Here is a 16,081-nt window from a genome sequence, read left to right as displayed (position 1 = left end):
TAAGCTGGATTTCGGAGCAGCTTCGAGAGGAAAAAATTATTTTCTCATAAATTATATATATATATATATATATATATATATATATATATATATATGTATTTGTGTATGTATGTGATATTATATTTATATGGAAAAAAAACAGATTATACATAATTATATAACCCAGCAAACACCAAGTAACATTTATATAATTGTTAGTTGTAATTTCCTATTTAACAATATAACTGTTACATGTTATGTAACTGTTACATAACATGTAACAGTTATATTGTTGAGTGGGAAATTATAACTAACAGTTACATAACTGTTATATAACTGTCATTAACAGTTATATAACTGTTATTTGGTGTTTGCTGGGAAGAGATATTACATATTCGAGTTAATTTAATATTATTTTCTACAAATAAGTTTCAATGCAAGTTTCATTGAAGTTAATAATAATAATGCGATCTATTAAATAATTATAACGTTTCTTCACTCACCTTCATTGACATGTTCGTTCCAACAAAGCGCAAAATGCTGTTGTTTTGCAGAATGCAAAACCGTCATTCATGCTTGAATTCCATTCATTTCGCCTTTATTAATCAATTATATATTTAATTGTTTATATAACACAATGCGTTTGCCTAAACTGTACGTATAATAAAGTGACGATGGTAATTATTAAAGTAATATTCATGTCAAAAGCGTGCAACGAGTTATTTATGCACGAATTATTTGATATAATTATTTATGCGAGCCTAAATATCTGCAAGAATTTAATTAAGAGAATTTTAATACATATGTAGTAATATTTTGTAAATATAATTAATAAAATATACTAATGCTCAATAAAGATTTAAACACTTAATGACCTCAAAAATTAAAGAATTCAGAGAACTAAAATTTGAAAATTCTCGAAGAGCAAACAATTTATTTAAACCTTCACAATTAACTAATAAATTTAAGTTGAAATCATAATTTGAGCATTGAATAGCATTAAACTTGTGCAGCGAAGTTATTAAACTTGCGCCTGGATCAAATAATTCGAGAATTTAAAATTTATTCACGGATCGAAAGTTTTTCAATTATGTAATGATCAGAATCTCTGTTCAAATTGATCGAGCGGATCTCATTATCAACGATTGCACACATCAGTAAAATTAACGAGATCGTTACGATTAAATAAAGATAGCCGTAAAAGTCATGTCCTTGATCCTTTTATGGCTAAAACGATTTTTTTCCGCAAAACTTTATTTTTCCTTTAATTATTCTCATATTAATATTCTTTAATTATAATCATATAATATAATACAATAAAAAGATAATATGTATAATATAATAAATATATATATAATATACAATATATGTATAATGTAACATCGTATAACGTGTGATTTCTATATATATAATGCATTTATATTTACATAACTGTATATGACACAATATGCATTACTTATACATTTATATTGTTTAACGCGCTCTTACGAAATTAATTTGGAAACACGATCCTGCATAATTTGAAATTTTTAACGATACCCCCTTCACGGCATCAGAAAGCTGGAAAGGATTAATGAGCGTTATCCCTTAACTTACTTTTACATTAATACATAATTACAGGTGCAAGCTATTCGTAATTCGCGGAACATGCTGACGAAGCACATTTTGATCTTGGAAAGCCCGAGATCGATTTGCCGCAGCAAAGGGCGAATTATTCCCTAAGGGTTAATGAACGGTTCATTAATGACGTACTAGAATGCGATCAGTTTTGCTCGGGAATGCCAAACGTCGTGTTTAATCTAACGGATTAATTTTTCATTACTCCATGAATACCCGATATCTCATCGAGATATGAAAAATCGATATGTGTGTCGCGCTTTTCTTTCGGATAATTTTTTTTATTCTCTCGCGATATATATTTATGATTCTCATAAATAATTTTTTTCTTAATAATTTATTTCAAACAATCATTCTTACTGATTCTAGGAATGTCTGTCGGACACTTTTCGATAAAATTCATACTTTATTGAAATTATTATTAATTATTATGCTCACAATCGAGAGATCGTTTAATCAATTTTCAATCCAGAAGGATTGCTTCTCCCAAGTATTGGTTCAATTATTTACAATTTGCATGAATTTATGAATTAGAATAAATTAGAATTTTTGTTCTTCACACACGTAGATTTAAATCCTTCGTACAATAAATATTTCAATTTAAAATATTTCAATTAATTTTCATCAGAAGAAATTCTGTACTAATCATCGTCTCTAAATCGGAGGAAATGACGTGTCACTTTTATCAAAAATTTTCAAATATTTATCAATGATTTTATCAATCATTTGATCAGAAATACGACAATCACTAAGTTTCAATCACATAGACACACAGTAACTGTCACTCGCGATGGAAATCACGGATGGAAAACGGAGAGAAGAAATCTTAATTAATTAAAGCGGAAAGAACTGCGCTTCTAACCGTTTATTTTTCACTTAACCATGAAGTCACACGGTAACTTCCTCGGAAAACCTGCTCTTGTCGTCGAGGTTGATAACTATGGCGTGTGTTCTAGCGTGGCCGGATTTGCTTCTGGATTTGTCCTTTAAGTCGGCCTCTTTACTATCCTTCCCGTGACACGCTTCCCTGTCGGCCTCCTCGATGACGTGCTTCGAGGATGTGGATACGGCAATGTCTCTGTCGATTTTCTTCGATTCCGACATCTCATTATCCTTCGATGAATCCTGCGTATCCTTCTTATCGAGTCCGTTTTTCTCGATACACGCGCGACATCGATTCTCACCCTTAAAACCGTTTCCTAAACAAAAGTAGAATTACCTGGTTACGGGCTCTGTGTGAGAAACACAGCAACATTAATAAATCATTCTGAACGATTACAGAAAAAGAGAGAGAAAAGTAAAGATAAATAAATAAAGCTCCCACATAAATCTAATTGAAGCGAGAAATTTTTGAACAGTTTGTTTTGTGTCATTTATTTTCTTCTTTCTCTTGCCTTTTAAAGCGTCAGAAACAATTTCCTTTCTAGCGTTTTCTTTTGCGGCTTTTAATTTGCAGTTTTAAATCCAATAATATGAGAGCGTACATTTTTCGCATTTTTTTCTGATTTTTTTCTTTCTCTCTTTCTGAAATTTCGTGAGAAATTTCGTCCCTAAATCTGTGCTATTCCAAAACCGAAAAAATTTCCCTGATTTTATTTCCGATTTTTAGCTTCCAGCCCCGAATATACGTTCGTATAAATTCGTTACTTTCTCAATTGGCGCAAAATTTTTACCGGGAATTTTATTTCTGACTGTGCTAATCTCGAAAAACGGTTACAGTACAAACATTCCGCAATTCCGCTGATTTTTCGCTATAAAATCCCCAGCGTGCGTTTTCAAATGATTCGGTTGAAACTTTTTTTTCTCCTACCTGACCGACCCTGCTCTTGGCAAGCTTGCCCAAGGTTAGTTTCCTTGGTCGATTTATCAAGATCGTTCGACTGAATGATGCTAGTCGAAATGGCTTGAATGGTGGATACTTGAGCTTCGACGCGATTCGATGCATCCAGCATGGCCGCTAGCTTGCTGACTAGCTCCTGATTTCCTAACAAAATGTTCTTCTCCTTCAGGACCTCTAACTGATTGAGCAAACGGCGAAACTCCTCCTGGAAAAAAGTATCTCTCGCTCTTGTCTTATATCTAACTTAAGATATCTGCTAAAAAAAGTTCAAATCCTTCAGCTCCAGAAATCAGATTCTAAAGTATATACAGGGTGGCCCATTTTAATCCATCCAGTCGAATATCTCGAAAACCAAGCCCGGGAGAGAAAAATGTTTCAGACAAAAGTTGTTTGGTTTCGAGGGGGCCATAAGATGGTACCATTGGTTTGACCTTGAAGAGTCATTTGAAGGTCACGTAAAGGTCACTTCAATTTTTTTAAATGGAACACCCTATATATTTTTGCACATTCTTGTAGCTTATCTCGAGAGCTTTCCAAAACACTATAATTAAGTACCTTTTCGTTAAGTACTTTTTGAGTTATGAGGCTTGAAATAATTTCTTAATTTTACATAAACCGTAAAATATCTTGTAAAATATTCATTTTTCGATTATCTTACGTTAATACTTTTATGTACAAAATAATGAGAGGAATCAATTGATGTAAAGAAAACACATAGTTGTTTTTAAGAAAAAATATGGAATTGTTAATTGCAAATTACATATTTTTTCTTCAAAACAACTATGTGTTTTCTTTACACCAATTGATTCCTCTCATTATTTTGTACGTAAAATTATTAAGGTAAGATAATCGAAAAATGAATATTTTACAAGATATTTTACGGTTTATGTAAAATTAAGAAATTATTTCAAGCCTCATAACTTAAAAAGTACTTAACGAAAAGGTACTTAATTATAGTGTTTTGGAAAGCTCTCGAGATAAGCTACAAGAATATGCAATGACAAATAGTAGGTTCCATTTAAGAAATTGAAGGTGACCTTCATGTGACCTTCAAATGACTCTTCAAGGTCAAACCAATGGTACCATCTTATGGCCCCCTCGAAACCAAACAACTTTTGTCTGAAACATTTTTCTCTCCCGGGCTTGGTTTTCGAGATATTCGACTGGATGGATTAAAATGGGCCACCCTGTATACAATCTTTCTAAAGCTTCAAGAACTCTCCTCAGGTCTTGAACATTTAACCCAAAATTTTTGAGATGTTTCTCTTCTAGAATAGTTCAAAGAAATTCATGAGATTCCAAAATTGTAAAGTTTTGAGAAGTACACATGTCTCCCTTCTAAAGTTTAAGGTTCTAAGGCTTCAGGACTTCAACTTCAATCTTTCGAGACGCAGAGGGCTAAGCTAGCTGCAGAGTAAAAATTCGCAATCTAGACCCACTAGATAACGTTTAACTAGGAGGAAGCACATGGCTCTAGGCTACGCTCCGGAGACCCGGCGATAGATGTCGGCTTACCGTGGCGGAGTCGCTCTCCTCGGCAAAATTACCCTGCTGAAGCGATATCGAGTTGGTCTGGTTACTGGTGCCCTGCGGACGGCTGCTCTTGCCCAAGAATTTGCCGGTCGCGCCGCAAAGTTTGCCGATCGTCTCCTCCTTCCCCCCGCCGCGGAACACCACGTAAGCCTTCGTTAAATGCGACGTATGTAACAACCAAACTTACGCAGTATCGGAATTTCTACATAAGCTAGTGGGAGGACTGTACAAATAGCGTACAGCTAGTCTTGCGGGGGAGCAAACGGAAAACGAAATGGAAAATAAATTTAAAATCCGATCGAATTTTATATATATCTCATTATCGTTCCATTTGATAGTATCAATCTCGAATAAAGAGAATGAGCCTCATATAATAAATTTACAGAGAAAATTCTGTTCAATCGAATATATTCAACTCTCTTCTAGATCGAGCGAAATTTAAAATATTCCAGAATCGGATTTTCGTTAGTTTTATTCATGTAAAGCTTTTCATGCTATCGATATATTAAATATTTCAAAGATAACGCGATTCCCGTAAACTTTTTCGAAAAAAAGAAAAATGATTTCAAAGTGCAATAATCTTGCGGGAGAGCAAAGCAAATGGAAAACGAAATGGAAATTGCGCGATTTAATCACATCTTGCGCCGATCGAATTTTATATATCTCATTGTCAGTTTCATCTGATACCGCGATAATCTCGATTCTATTACAATAAATCTCGAATAAAGAGAAGAGACAAAGCAATTCTATTCAATCAAATATATAATATTATTATATTCCTGTTTATTTCGAGCAAAGTTGAGAATATTTCAAAATCAAGTTTTCGTTGTCGCTTTAGAGAATTTTATTTATGCAAAACTTTTCATGTTACTGATATATTAAATATCTCAAAGATTACGATTCCCGTAATTTTTTCGAAAAAAAAAGAAAATTATTTAAAATTGCAGTAATCTTGCGGGAGAGCATTTAAAGCAAATGGAAAACGAAATGGAAATTGCGCGATTTAATCGCATCTTGCGCCGATCGAATTTTATACATGCATTTCAGCTTCATCTGATACCGCGATAATCTCGATTCTACTGCAACAAATCTCAAATAAAGAGAGAATGGTTCTCTTCATATAATAAATTTACAGAGAACAATTATATTCCATCAAATATATACTATATCATTTTATTCGTTTGTATTTTAAGCAAAGTTGAAAATATTCCAAAGTCAAATTTTCATCCCGCTTGAAATTTCAACTTTATTTACATAAAACCCTTCATGTTACCAATATATTAAATATTTCGAAAAGAGATATCCTGTAAATTTTTCGTTATTTTAAAATTTAGTTTAAAACACTCCTTGCGGATTAATAGACGTAATAATTTTATACAATATTAAATAATTTTATGCGAATAATTTTACACGAATCATCTAGTGCCTAAAAATTTAATTTTAGAGAAAATTAATTTTAGAAAAATTAATTTTAGAGAAAATATTTGATAAATCTTACGATGTAGAAAAATCGATCTGCGAGAAACAAGGCGCGCCTTGAACTCAAGGATACAACGCGATTGCCACAGCGAAAATGCATATAAATAACACTCCTTACTTTACTGCCGAATATCAGGCACAGCAGCAATGTGACGGTAAGCTGGGTATGGCAGAAAAATATGATGTACAATAAATCGGGATTGGCCGGCGATTGCAGGAACAACCTGCAGCAACGGGAAAGAAATTATTCAGAGCTGTTAGCTGCACGAAGCGCTATCGTGACGTAAGAAGGAGCCGCGCTTATATATCGTGAGTTGTCCCAGATCTCTTCCGTTATTTTTATTTTTTTCTTTTTTTGTTTTTCTTCTCCTGCAGCCCGAAAATATTCAAATTGCATTCCTGACATTAGATCCGCGACGGGACGTGTTCCATATTTATCACGTCCGGGATCTCTCGTTCGAAAGTGTTTTTTTTTCTTTCGTTTACAAAAAATCGACAGGAGATTCTCCGATGGAGGAAGCGCTTGGAATAGCGGGATCTCTTATTTTCCCGATTTGAAAAGCTATTGCTGTGCAATAATGCAATATTAAATCGCATTAGAAATCGCGGTAATCCACCAATACTAAATTCCCTTGGAGGGAATTAACAATTATAAATTCGTCAAAGGGAATCCGTCATTAAATTACAATTGAGATGGGATACCTAAGGGGAATCGTTAACATAGAATTTACATTTAAAATAAGGACTAGTTTAAATGAATTTCTATTATGCATTCCAGAGTTAAACTCTTGAAACATGTATATTTTCAAGAATTTAATTCTATTTAAATAAAGTTTACTATTTAAATAAAAGTTACGTTGCGTTTTCTTAAATATGCTGTAAATTCAAGTAATTAAAAAAATAACTAAAATAATATTATTCATATGCAAATAATATTTTATTAAATAATAAATAACACATATAATTAATAAATAAATAAATATATATATATATATATATATATATAATAAATTAATGTAATATTAAATAATATTAAATGTATTATATTAATATTATATTAATATAATATAATATAATATAATATATTAATATAATTATATTATATTAATATGATTATATAATATAATTAATATCATATAATTAATATTATACATATAATATAATATAATATATTAATATTATATTATATGTATATTAATAAATAAATTAAAGATATAAATTATATTATATTAATATTATATAAATAATATTGAATAATATTATTATAATCATATGTAAATAATAATATATTATTATTATTTTCTCATAATATTAATATTCTTTTCAATATTTCGACAGGGGTTCGCCAATAATTTGGCCAATAATTTCGTTACAGAATTAAAAGCTAATGTGAATTATTTTGAATAATTGATCGGGTAAAGGGCGATCTTATGACGCAAACTTACATTGAAACGTTGAGGAAGACTGATAGTAGAAATTCGTTGTAAATCGCCATTGAAATGAATCGACTCTCGTTAAACTCCGACGGGGTTTTTCTCACCACGATGCACAGGCGGATGCCCCACACGAGGAACATCACCTCGACTGAAATCACAAGTCACATCGCGAGATTCCAAGTCGCATTAGTCGCACAATTGCGGGCGAAGCCTGATGTTTTCCCCCGAAAGTCCGCGGAGCCGTAGCCGGGCGTTATTTGCAGTCACTTGCGTTCGCAGAGCGACTAGAATTTCAATTTCCGTCTTCGACTTATCGAGTTATACATATATATATATATATATATATATATATATATATATATATATATATATATATATATATATATATATGTAGCGTGTAAAAATCAAAGTGAGAACGCCAATTCGCTCTAGCTACGGCTCTGTAAATCAGAGGGGATCTGAGAATTCAAATAACGATCCGAATAATTGCGAGAGATTTTTCTCCCGTGGAAGATATCCTTTAAGTATCTCGTGCACGTTTCTTCGTCTCACGCGTATAATTAAAAATCTGCCTTTTAAATTACACATGAAAATAATCCGAGCACCGTGTAATTTTTGCAGATGAACCGTTTCTTTGGAGATTATGTGCGATTAGAAGAAACGCGACGGCTCTTCTTGCTCTCTCACGAGATGAATTAACTGTAAACGTTTCCCTCCTCTCCTCAGGCTACGCACGTAAATTAGCTGTTTCGAGTTAAAATCACCATTTGACCGTCTGCAGTATCATTATACTAAATCAATATGGCTTATATGGGCCTTCCACAAATTGCACACATTCCCACCATTAATACGCTACGATACTTAATGCCGAATTAACCGCAAACGTATACATAACAACGCGATACGATCTCTCTCCCTAATTTAATATAAATGGATTCGATATATCTGTCACAGCCACGAGCAATTTCCCGCCGAAAGATGGGCGTTACATATAACAGGGATCCGGTAAATATTTCACCTATGCGGATACCGAGACCGATGGCGGGGGAGAGATAATGCGGACTAATTCGGGAGGGTTGCCTGTCGCGTATAATACAGGAACTTATGGACACGGTGGCGAGGATACAGCACGAGATGAATGTCCACTTTCACGCCTCATTTACGGCGTGTCCCGGAGGTATCTGTTCGTCCTTTTTTTTCCCCTCGCTCTCTCTCTCTCTCTCTCTTCCCGACTAAATAAGATTCTCGTCGAGGCAAATTCGGGGTGGATTCCTCGATTTATTTCGAACCCCATCCATCTTCGCGGCCTCTTAACTTTCCACATTGAACATTACGGCAAATAAGGAGCCATCCCCTCCCTCGTCTGTTAAAATAACATTGATTCCTGCGAGGTGGGAGGCGCACGAGTTCCGAGGCTCGATTCATCAAAGCTACCGCCAAACTTTCGATCGCGCTCTCGGTCTCTCTCGCACCCCGGGATCGATCATAGCCGTCAAAGTTAATCCATACCGCCTACTATACGTCCTGTATTATGCGCGTATCCTGGCTCCACCGTGCTCGTATATCACTAGAGCGATACACGGCTTACGATAAGTACAGATTACGGAAACGCGACGGTATCGGGAGACAAAGGGGGTGGGGGGATTAAGCTGGTCAATGTCTCTTTTTGTGAAACGCGTATATTATTGCAGAAATTTTCGCAAAAAAACTCACGAGTAGTGAAACTGTGGTCCCACCAGTCAGTTCGGCAGAGATACGCCTTGAGATCGTCGGCGGTTCGCGCGACGATGACGACGGGCGGCGCGACCAGGGTCCTGATGCTCAGGAACACGCTGAACGTCAGGACGATGATGCCGAGGCGCTTCAGCAGACTCGCGTCCGTTATTTTTACGGCCTTCGCCGACTTCACTCGGAAGATCACGGATATCCTGCGAACGTCACGAATCCGTTGCGAATTTTTTCAATTTTCCCACAACGTCCTTATGTATCCCCTCGTGGATTAATCAACTGTTTCAAATCGTGCACGAAATGCTGTTCATCTTAAAATATACAAGGTGTTTTTTAATAAGAGCGAAAAATTTTAGGAGATGATTCTTTGTCGAAAATTAAGGGAAAATTAATTTTTCAAATAAACATATACTTCTACATCTCTCCCTGTGGAGTTACACTCCTCCAAAAATGGGGGTAAAAATTAAGTTTTTATTTTTTTCTCAAATTTGGAACAAGTTAAAGAAATGAAATTAGGCGGATATTTTCTACTAATAAAAAGGTTATTTATTAATATTTTGTTCAGCTTTCCGTATTGTTATAAGGGGATGAAACTAGCAACCCCTATTCAATTTTTTATTAAAACTTTTTAATGGATCGGAATATGATCATCTAAAAATATGCATTAAGAAGTTTGATTTATTTAAAAACTTTTTTATTTCTTTTATTTTTTTCATAAAATCTGTAGTTTTCAAGAAAAAAATAAAATACGTTATCGTGCACAGCACGATGCTAAATGGCATAGGTTTCGAATTACAAGAAGTATTAAATTTACGTCTATTAAGCTGGCACAGCCACTTTAGCACAATCAAATAAAACTTATATATAAATTTAGTGCTCTTTTGTTGCTAATTTGTTGCTCTATTCCCGATTTTGTTGCTCCAGCCGATTCGGAGAAAATAGTGGCTGTGCTAACTATAGATTAAAATTAGCACAGCCATAAAAAAAATTTTTTTAAAACAAAAAAGAACCGATACATTTCTTTAGTTCTAATTTGTTGCTAATTAGTTGCTCTATTCCCGATTTTTTTGCACCACGTTTAGGCTCCGAAAACCGCCCCTAAAGTTACCCCATATTAAAAAAGTATTATAAAATTGAGAATTAATCAAATATCTCGATCGATAACGTTTCAATGATTTTGTTGCTCGTCATTTTTAATGAATCCGATTTTATTGCTCCATGTTTGACTTAGAAAAATCGACTCGGACGAGTGGCTGTGCTAGCTTGCCTACAAGAGTAAAGTATATTAATGCGATTAACTGCTGCTATTATTTTGGTCTTAAAATGTCCGCCTAATTTGTTGCTCTCTAAATATGTAATATCGAATTTGTTGCTCAAGGTTTGACTTAGAAAAATCGACTCGGACGAGTGGCTGTGCTAGCTTGCCTACAAGAGTAAAGTATATTAATGCGATTAATTGCTGCTATTATTTCGGTCTTAAAGTGTCCCCCTAATTTGTTGCTCTCTAAATATGTAATATCGAATTTGTTGCTCAACGTTTGACTTAAAAAAATCGACTCGGACGAGTGGCTGTGCTAGCTTGCCTACAAGAGTAAAGTATATTAATGCGATTAACTGCTGCTGTTATTTTGGTCTTAAAATGTTTGATTAATTCTCAATTTTATAATACTTTTTTAATATGGGGTAACTTTAGGGGCGGTTTTCGGAGCTTAAACGTGGTGCAAAAAAATCGGGAATAGAGCAACTAATTAGCAACAAATTAGAACTAAAGAAATATATCGGTTTTTTTTGTTTAAAAAAATTTTTTTTTGTGGCTGTGCTAACTTTAATCTATAGTTAGCACAGCCACTATTTTCTCCGAATCGGCTGGAGCAACAAAATCGGGAATAGAGCAACAAATTAACAACAAAAGAGCACTAAATTTATATATAAGTTTTATTCGATTGTGCTAAAGTGGCTGTGCCAGCTTAATAGACGTATTAAATTTTTAAATAAAAATACAATTAGAATAAATGTTGGGAAAATTGGAACAAAAACAAAATTATAATAAAAACCTAAAAACCTAAAAAATAAAAACCTAAAAAAATAAAAACCCCCTTAATTTTCGACAAAGAATCATCTCCTAAAATTTTTCGCACTTATTAAGAAACACCTTATATATCGTGCACAGAATTATATGTATTACAAAAGCGACCAAATGTACACACATCAAAAATATAGGATCAAATCAAATGAAATTGATTGATAGTAAAAAATGTTAAAAAGTTGCGAAATTAATTCGACCAGAGAGAAGCTTTGAAAAAGCTACAATCAAAATATAAAACAAAGAGCACGCTTTTACTGGCATGTTTAAACTACCGTATCTCTGTAAATGAGGGAAAAATTTTCAAAATGTCAAAAAAGATATTAAAAAAAACAAGAGAGAAAACGCGTCGAACTAAATAAATATGCGAGAGAGAAATGTATACGATATATGAATTTGATGAGCAACGAGATATCGGCGAGAAAAAAGGAAGAACGAGCATTTATTTACTCGGAATAGGAACGATGCAAAAAAGTCACATCGGAGTAATATTCGAAATAAAATAAACTTACCGCCATGTTTTGAGCATGAGTGCCCCGTATGTGAGAGAAAAGCCAATTTCTCGCAACCATACGCGGACGGTGCACGTGATGATGTTTGGCCTGGGGTACATTACTATGGTCTGTAACATAAGCAGAGAGTGCGTGTCCTGCGTCCTGCAGAGCGATGTTGTGCGAAACGCACTACTGACTATGCGTTACGCACATCCGCTCGTCTATTTATCCATAATTTCATTCCGCATATTAGTGTATAAATTTCAATACGACGTCATTTCGCCTCAATTTGATCAATTCATTCGTCGCAATATATATTATACGCGATATTATAATTATTTAATTAGAATTAGATATATTTAAAGCCCCTCGCGCGCTTTCAAATACGTGCTTTTGAAATTGCGACGAAAACACTCATTGATTTCCTATCGAGTTCTTGCCTATGGTATTCACGTCAAATAGAGGGATATTCATGACGACAAAATTTATCATTAACGAATGCTCGAATGTCTGAAATTTAATTTATATTTAATGTATAAAAAAAATATATATTTGCATATATTTTTTATTATATGTTCAATGTAAATTTTCTCTGTGCGTTTACGTGATAACGTCGTGTGTGCAAACGCGTAGTATAATAGGTAAAAATGTTTATATTTTTAACACTTTATATATCGCATATATTCTGATACGATGAATTTTTAAGCGCTTATTTTGTGCTTGAATTTTTGCTTGAAAATGTTAATTCATTTATTATTTGCCAAGCTGTTCTTTATCCAAGCTGGAGGATGGAAAATAAAGATGAGAAAACATACTTATTATCTTTCTTTTCGTTATACTGCTGTTTAACTAAAACTGTATTAAGATGCTTACGGAGAAGACCATTGTTATCATTGTTATGAAATCTTGTCATCAAAAATAATGTTAACAATATCAAAAGAGAAGTATACGATGAAAAACTGGGAATTGAAAAAAAAAGATTTTCGCAGGATGAGCACTTTACAGCGATTTTTCTCTTGTGCAACATGAGGCTCTGTCGTGAGGCCATCGTGTAGAAATTTTAAATTTTAGAACAGACTTACATAGATAAAATTTAGACTTACATAAATTATAATTCTCAGAGATTAATAATTTCATGTAAGGAAAAGAGATCTTGCTTGTTATTCTCTGCAAAAAATATTCAGATAAGAAATCGCTTAAAAAAAACTTTATAAGGTATTTCATATTTTATCCCGATGCATTCTGATGTATAAAATATGAAGAATCATGAAATATTCATCTTTCGACACTAAACTTTTAATCTTAATACTTTTATAGAGTAACGGAAATTATCGATTTCTGATATGGTATAAAAAGACCTATGCGATAAAGCGTAAAAGATAAATATTCGAAGATACGAGATGCTAATTTTTACGTTCTCATTTTACAACATGTAATAACTTTTATCACTTCGAGTATCGATAACGAGAATTTTTTTTAATTTTTTTTCCTTTTTTTAAGGGAGAGGAAAGAGTCACACAAAGAATCCTATCTCTATTAAGTATATCAAATTATTCTCTGAAATATGAATGTGATTATTTTCTCACCCGTGAGATAATCGTTTGGACGATTCTTTTACGCTCAAGAGTAAAACTGACGCTCTCAAGTTTGCGAAATATTACAGTTATGAAACAATTCCCTTAATAAGGTACTCCGACGAGAAAGGAAACGGCGGGTATAAAGAGAAATTATAAGTGACTCGGACCACAAAACTCGACGGCGGTCTCTCTGGATTTTCCAAGCTGTATCATACGATTTACATGACGGCTCTCGCATGGCAAGATATAATATTGAAGCTTAGCGAGAAACAGAAAGCGTACTTTCATAAGCGGGGCAAACGACGTCCCATTAAGAATAGCACTACGAGTTTAAGCGAAGCCATCTGGGAGTTCGTACCTCGTAAGAGCAAGCATTACGTAGGCACGTTTACCTCCTTACGAAGGACGAACTCCCAAGTTAAAGCAGTCGAAATGTCGAAACCGCACATTGATACTAACCCTTGCCTCACGAACGAGCTATTACTTCAGCGAGAAAAATCACCGCGCCATTTTGACGGAATAGGTCGCATGATGACGGATGATTCTTAAACGTGGTTCGAGGGTAACTCGAAAATAATAGAGATTAAGCGTTTGAGAAAATCCAAACGAACACCTCTTGCAAAAATATAAGCAAACGCCAAGTAACATTTATATAATTGTTAGTTGTAATTTCCCACTCAACAATATAACTGTTACATGTTATGTAACTGTTACATAACATGTAACATAACAGTTACATAACAGTTATATTGTTGAGTGGGAAATTATAACTAACAATTATATAACTGTTATTTGTTGGGAATATTTTACAAATTTGTTTCCTTCTTCTCATGTATTATAATTAAGTATAACTTCTGGTTTAATTTCTGTTAGTTTAATAAATCTAAAACGGAAAATTGCAAAAGTTGCCGGAAACATGCTTGTTGTAAGCTAAACTTTCTTAGCAAATTGTGCAGTCTTACATGTGCTTGATAAACTTTACCGTAGCAATGTCATACAAGTACTTTGCTGCGCAAGCATCTCTCGTAAACGCTTAGTTAAAACTCTTATTAAATTACATATAATTTATTATTCAGCAAATATATAGTGATAATATATTAAGATAATATAAGCTGTACATTAAGACGGTCTACGATGTATAATTCAATGCACATAATCGATAAGTTGTTATTTTATACGATCAATATGCGCATAAATAATAACAAAATAATAACTTCATAAAGACACTTTGATTATTTCTCATTCTAAAATTTTTCTAGGAATATTAAATCGAGAAATATATCCAAGAAAATTTTTTAATTAATATTGAATATATAAGGAAGTTATATAACTGAAATGTTTAATATATATAACAGTTATAACTGAAATGTTTAATATATATAACAGTTATATAACTGAAATGTTTAATATATATAACAGCGGAAGTAAAAAAATTTATTCGTTTATATAGCAAGGATTCTTGTCTTCTCTCAGACGCGATTTTCTTTTATTCCAATTTGCAACAACTACTTAATAACAAAAAATTTACTTTTGGATCTAAAATATTTCCCTAGTAATGATATATAAATAATGATATATTTGTGTGTGTGTTCATTATATGTGATAATATAAAATGATATATTTGTTCACTACATGTAAATATAATATGAGTGAGAATTGTTAAATTAAACATCTTTACTTTAATTGAAAGTAAACTAGAAAGCAATTTAAACATCTCTCCGCTTTAATTGAAAGCCATTAAGTAAATACATATTTCTTGCGGCTTCTCGATGTCTAAAACAAACATCTTTTATAGATCTTGCTGTCATCTAGGAGTAAAGAGGACACGAACATGCGCGTACGTGAGGAAAATTCCTTGAATTTACGTTTATACAAATGACTTGTCGTCTACGAAATCGTCCCGGATTCGATAAAGCAGGTTTGCGAAATGTGATAGAAATTCCGCTATCAAGCCGATATATCACGTAAGAACGTGAACGGAATACGTGTTACAGCAGCTGTCACTACAGGTCAAAACCCGGAATAACCCAAGCGTGATATCTTGAATTATTTTGTTCCACGTGTGATTTATGCAACAGACAGCTTCCGCCACAATTGCGGAAACATGTCTCGTCTGATAATAATCCGGCGTAACAATGGCGGGTAGATAAGCCCGTCCTACGTGAAAATACAAAACGTCGCGTTCGGATCCTAAAGCTAAGTAATTGACGATTTGATAAAATTCGATTTAAGGAAAAAATAAATAACGCGAAGATCGTCGAGAGGAATGCAAACGAGCTTCGCCGAGAATCCGCATCCACCGGAGATCAATTCCC

At 33.5% G+C, this 16,081-nt stretch overlaps 1 protein-coding gene across 4 annotated transcripts in view; it reads right to left on the bottom strand.

Moving 5' to 3' along the window:
* Positions 1 to 1,253: 1,253 nt before the first annotated feature.
* LOC145977032 (uncharacterized) overlaps positions 1,254 to 16,081 on the bottom strand; it is a 121,490-nt gene continuing 106,662 nt past the window's right edge. For 2 of the 4 annotated variants that reach the window (XM_083108666.1, XM_083108655.1), the window contains 7 exons: positions 12,208 to 12,317; positions 9,598 to 9,812; positions 7,894 to 8,032; positions 6,567 to 6,672; positions 4,952 to 5,119; positions 3,407 to 3,641; positions 1,254 to 2,795 (listed from right to left, as the gene is read on the bottom strand). In XM_083108666.1, coding sequence (XP_082964792.1) covers positions 2,485 to 2,795; positions 3,407 to 3,641; positions 4,952 to 5,119; positions 6,567 to 6,672; positions 7,894 to 8,032; positions 9,598 to 9,812; positions 12,208 to 12,317 — 1,284 coding nt within the window. In that variant the 3' untranslated portion in view covers positions 1,254 to 2,484. Of the gene's footprint in view, positions 2,796 to 3,406; positions 3,642 to 4,951; positions 5,120 to 6,566; positions 6,673 to 7,893; positions 8,033 to 9,597; positions 9,813 to 12,207; positions 12,318 to 16,081 lie in introns of those variants that run through there. The other 2 variants (XM_083108676.1, XM_083108681.1) reach the window with 2 other exon arrangements.

The sequence above is a fragment of the Camponotus vicinus genome, unplaced genomic scaffold (genome assembly GCF_025532165.1).
Source record: "Camponotus vicinus isolate PSW18456_S1 unplaced genomic scaffold, iyCamVici1.0 SCAF_1, whole genome shotgun sequence".
NCBI classification, from domain to species: Eukaryota; Metazoa; Arthropoda; class Insecta; order Hymenoptera; family Formicidae; genus Camponotus; species Camponotus vicinus.
This window is presented reverse-complemented; position numbering and strand designations above follow the sequence as displayed.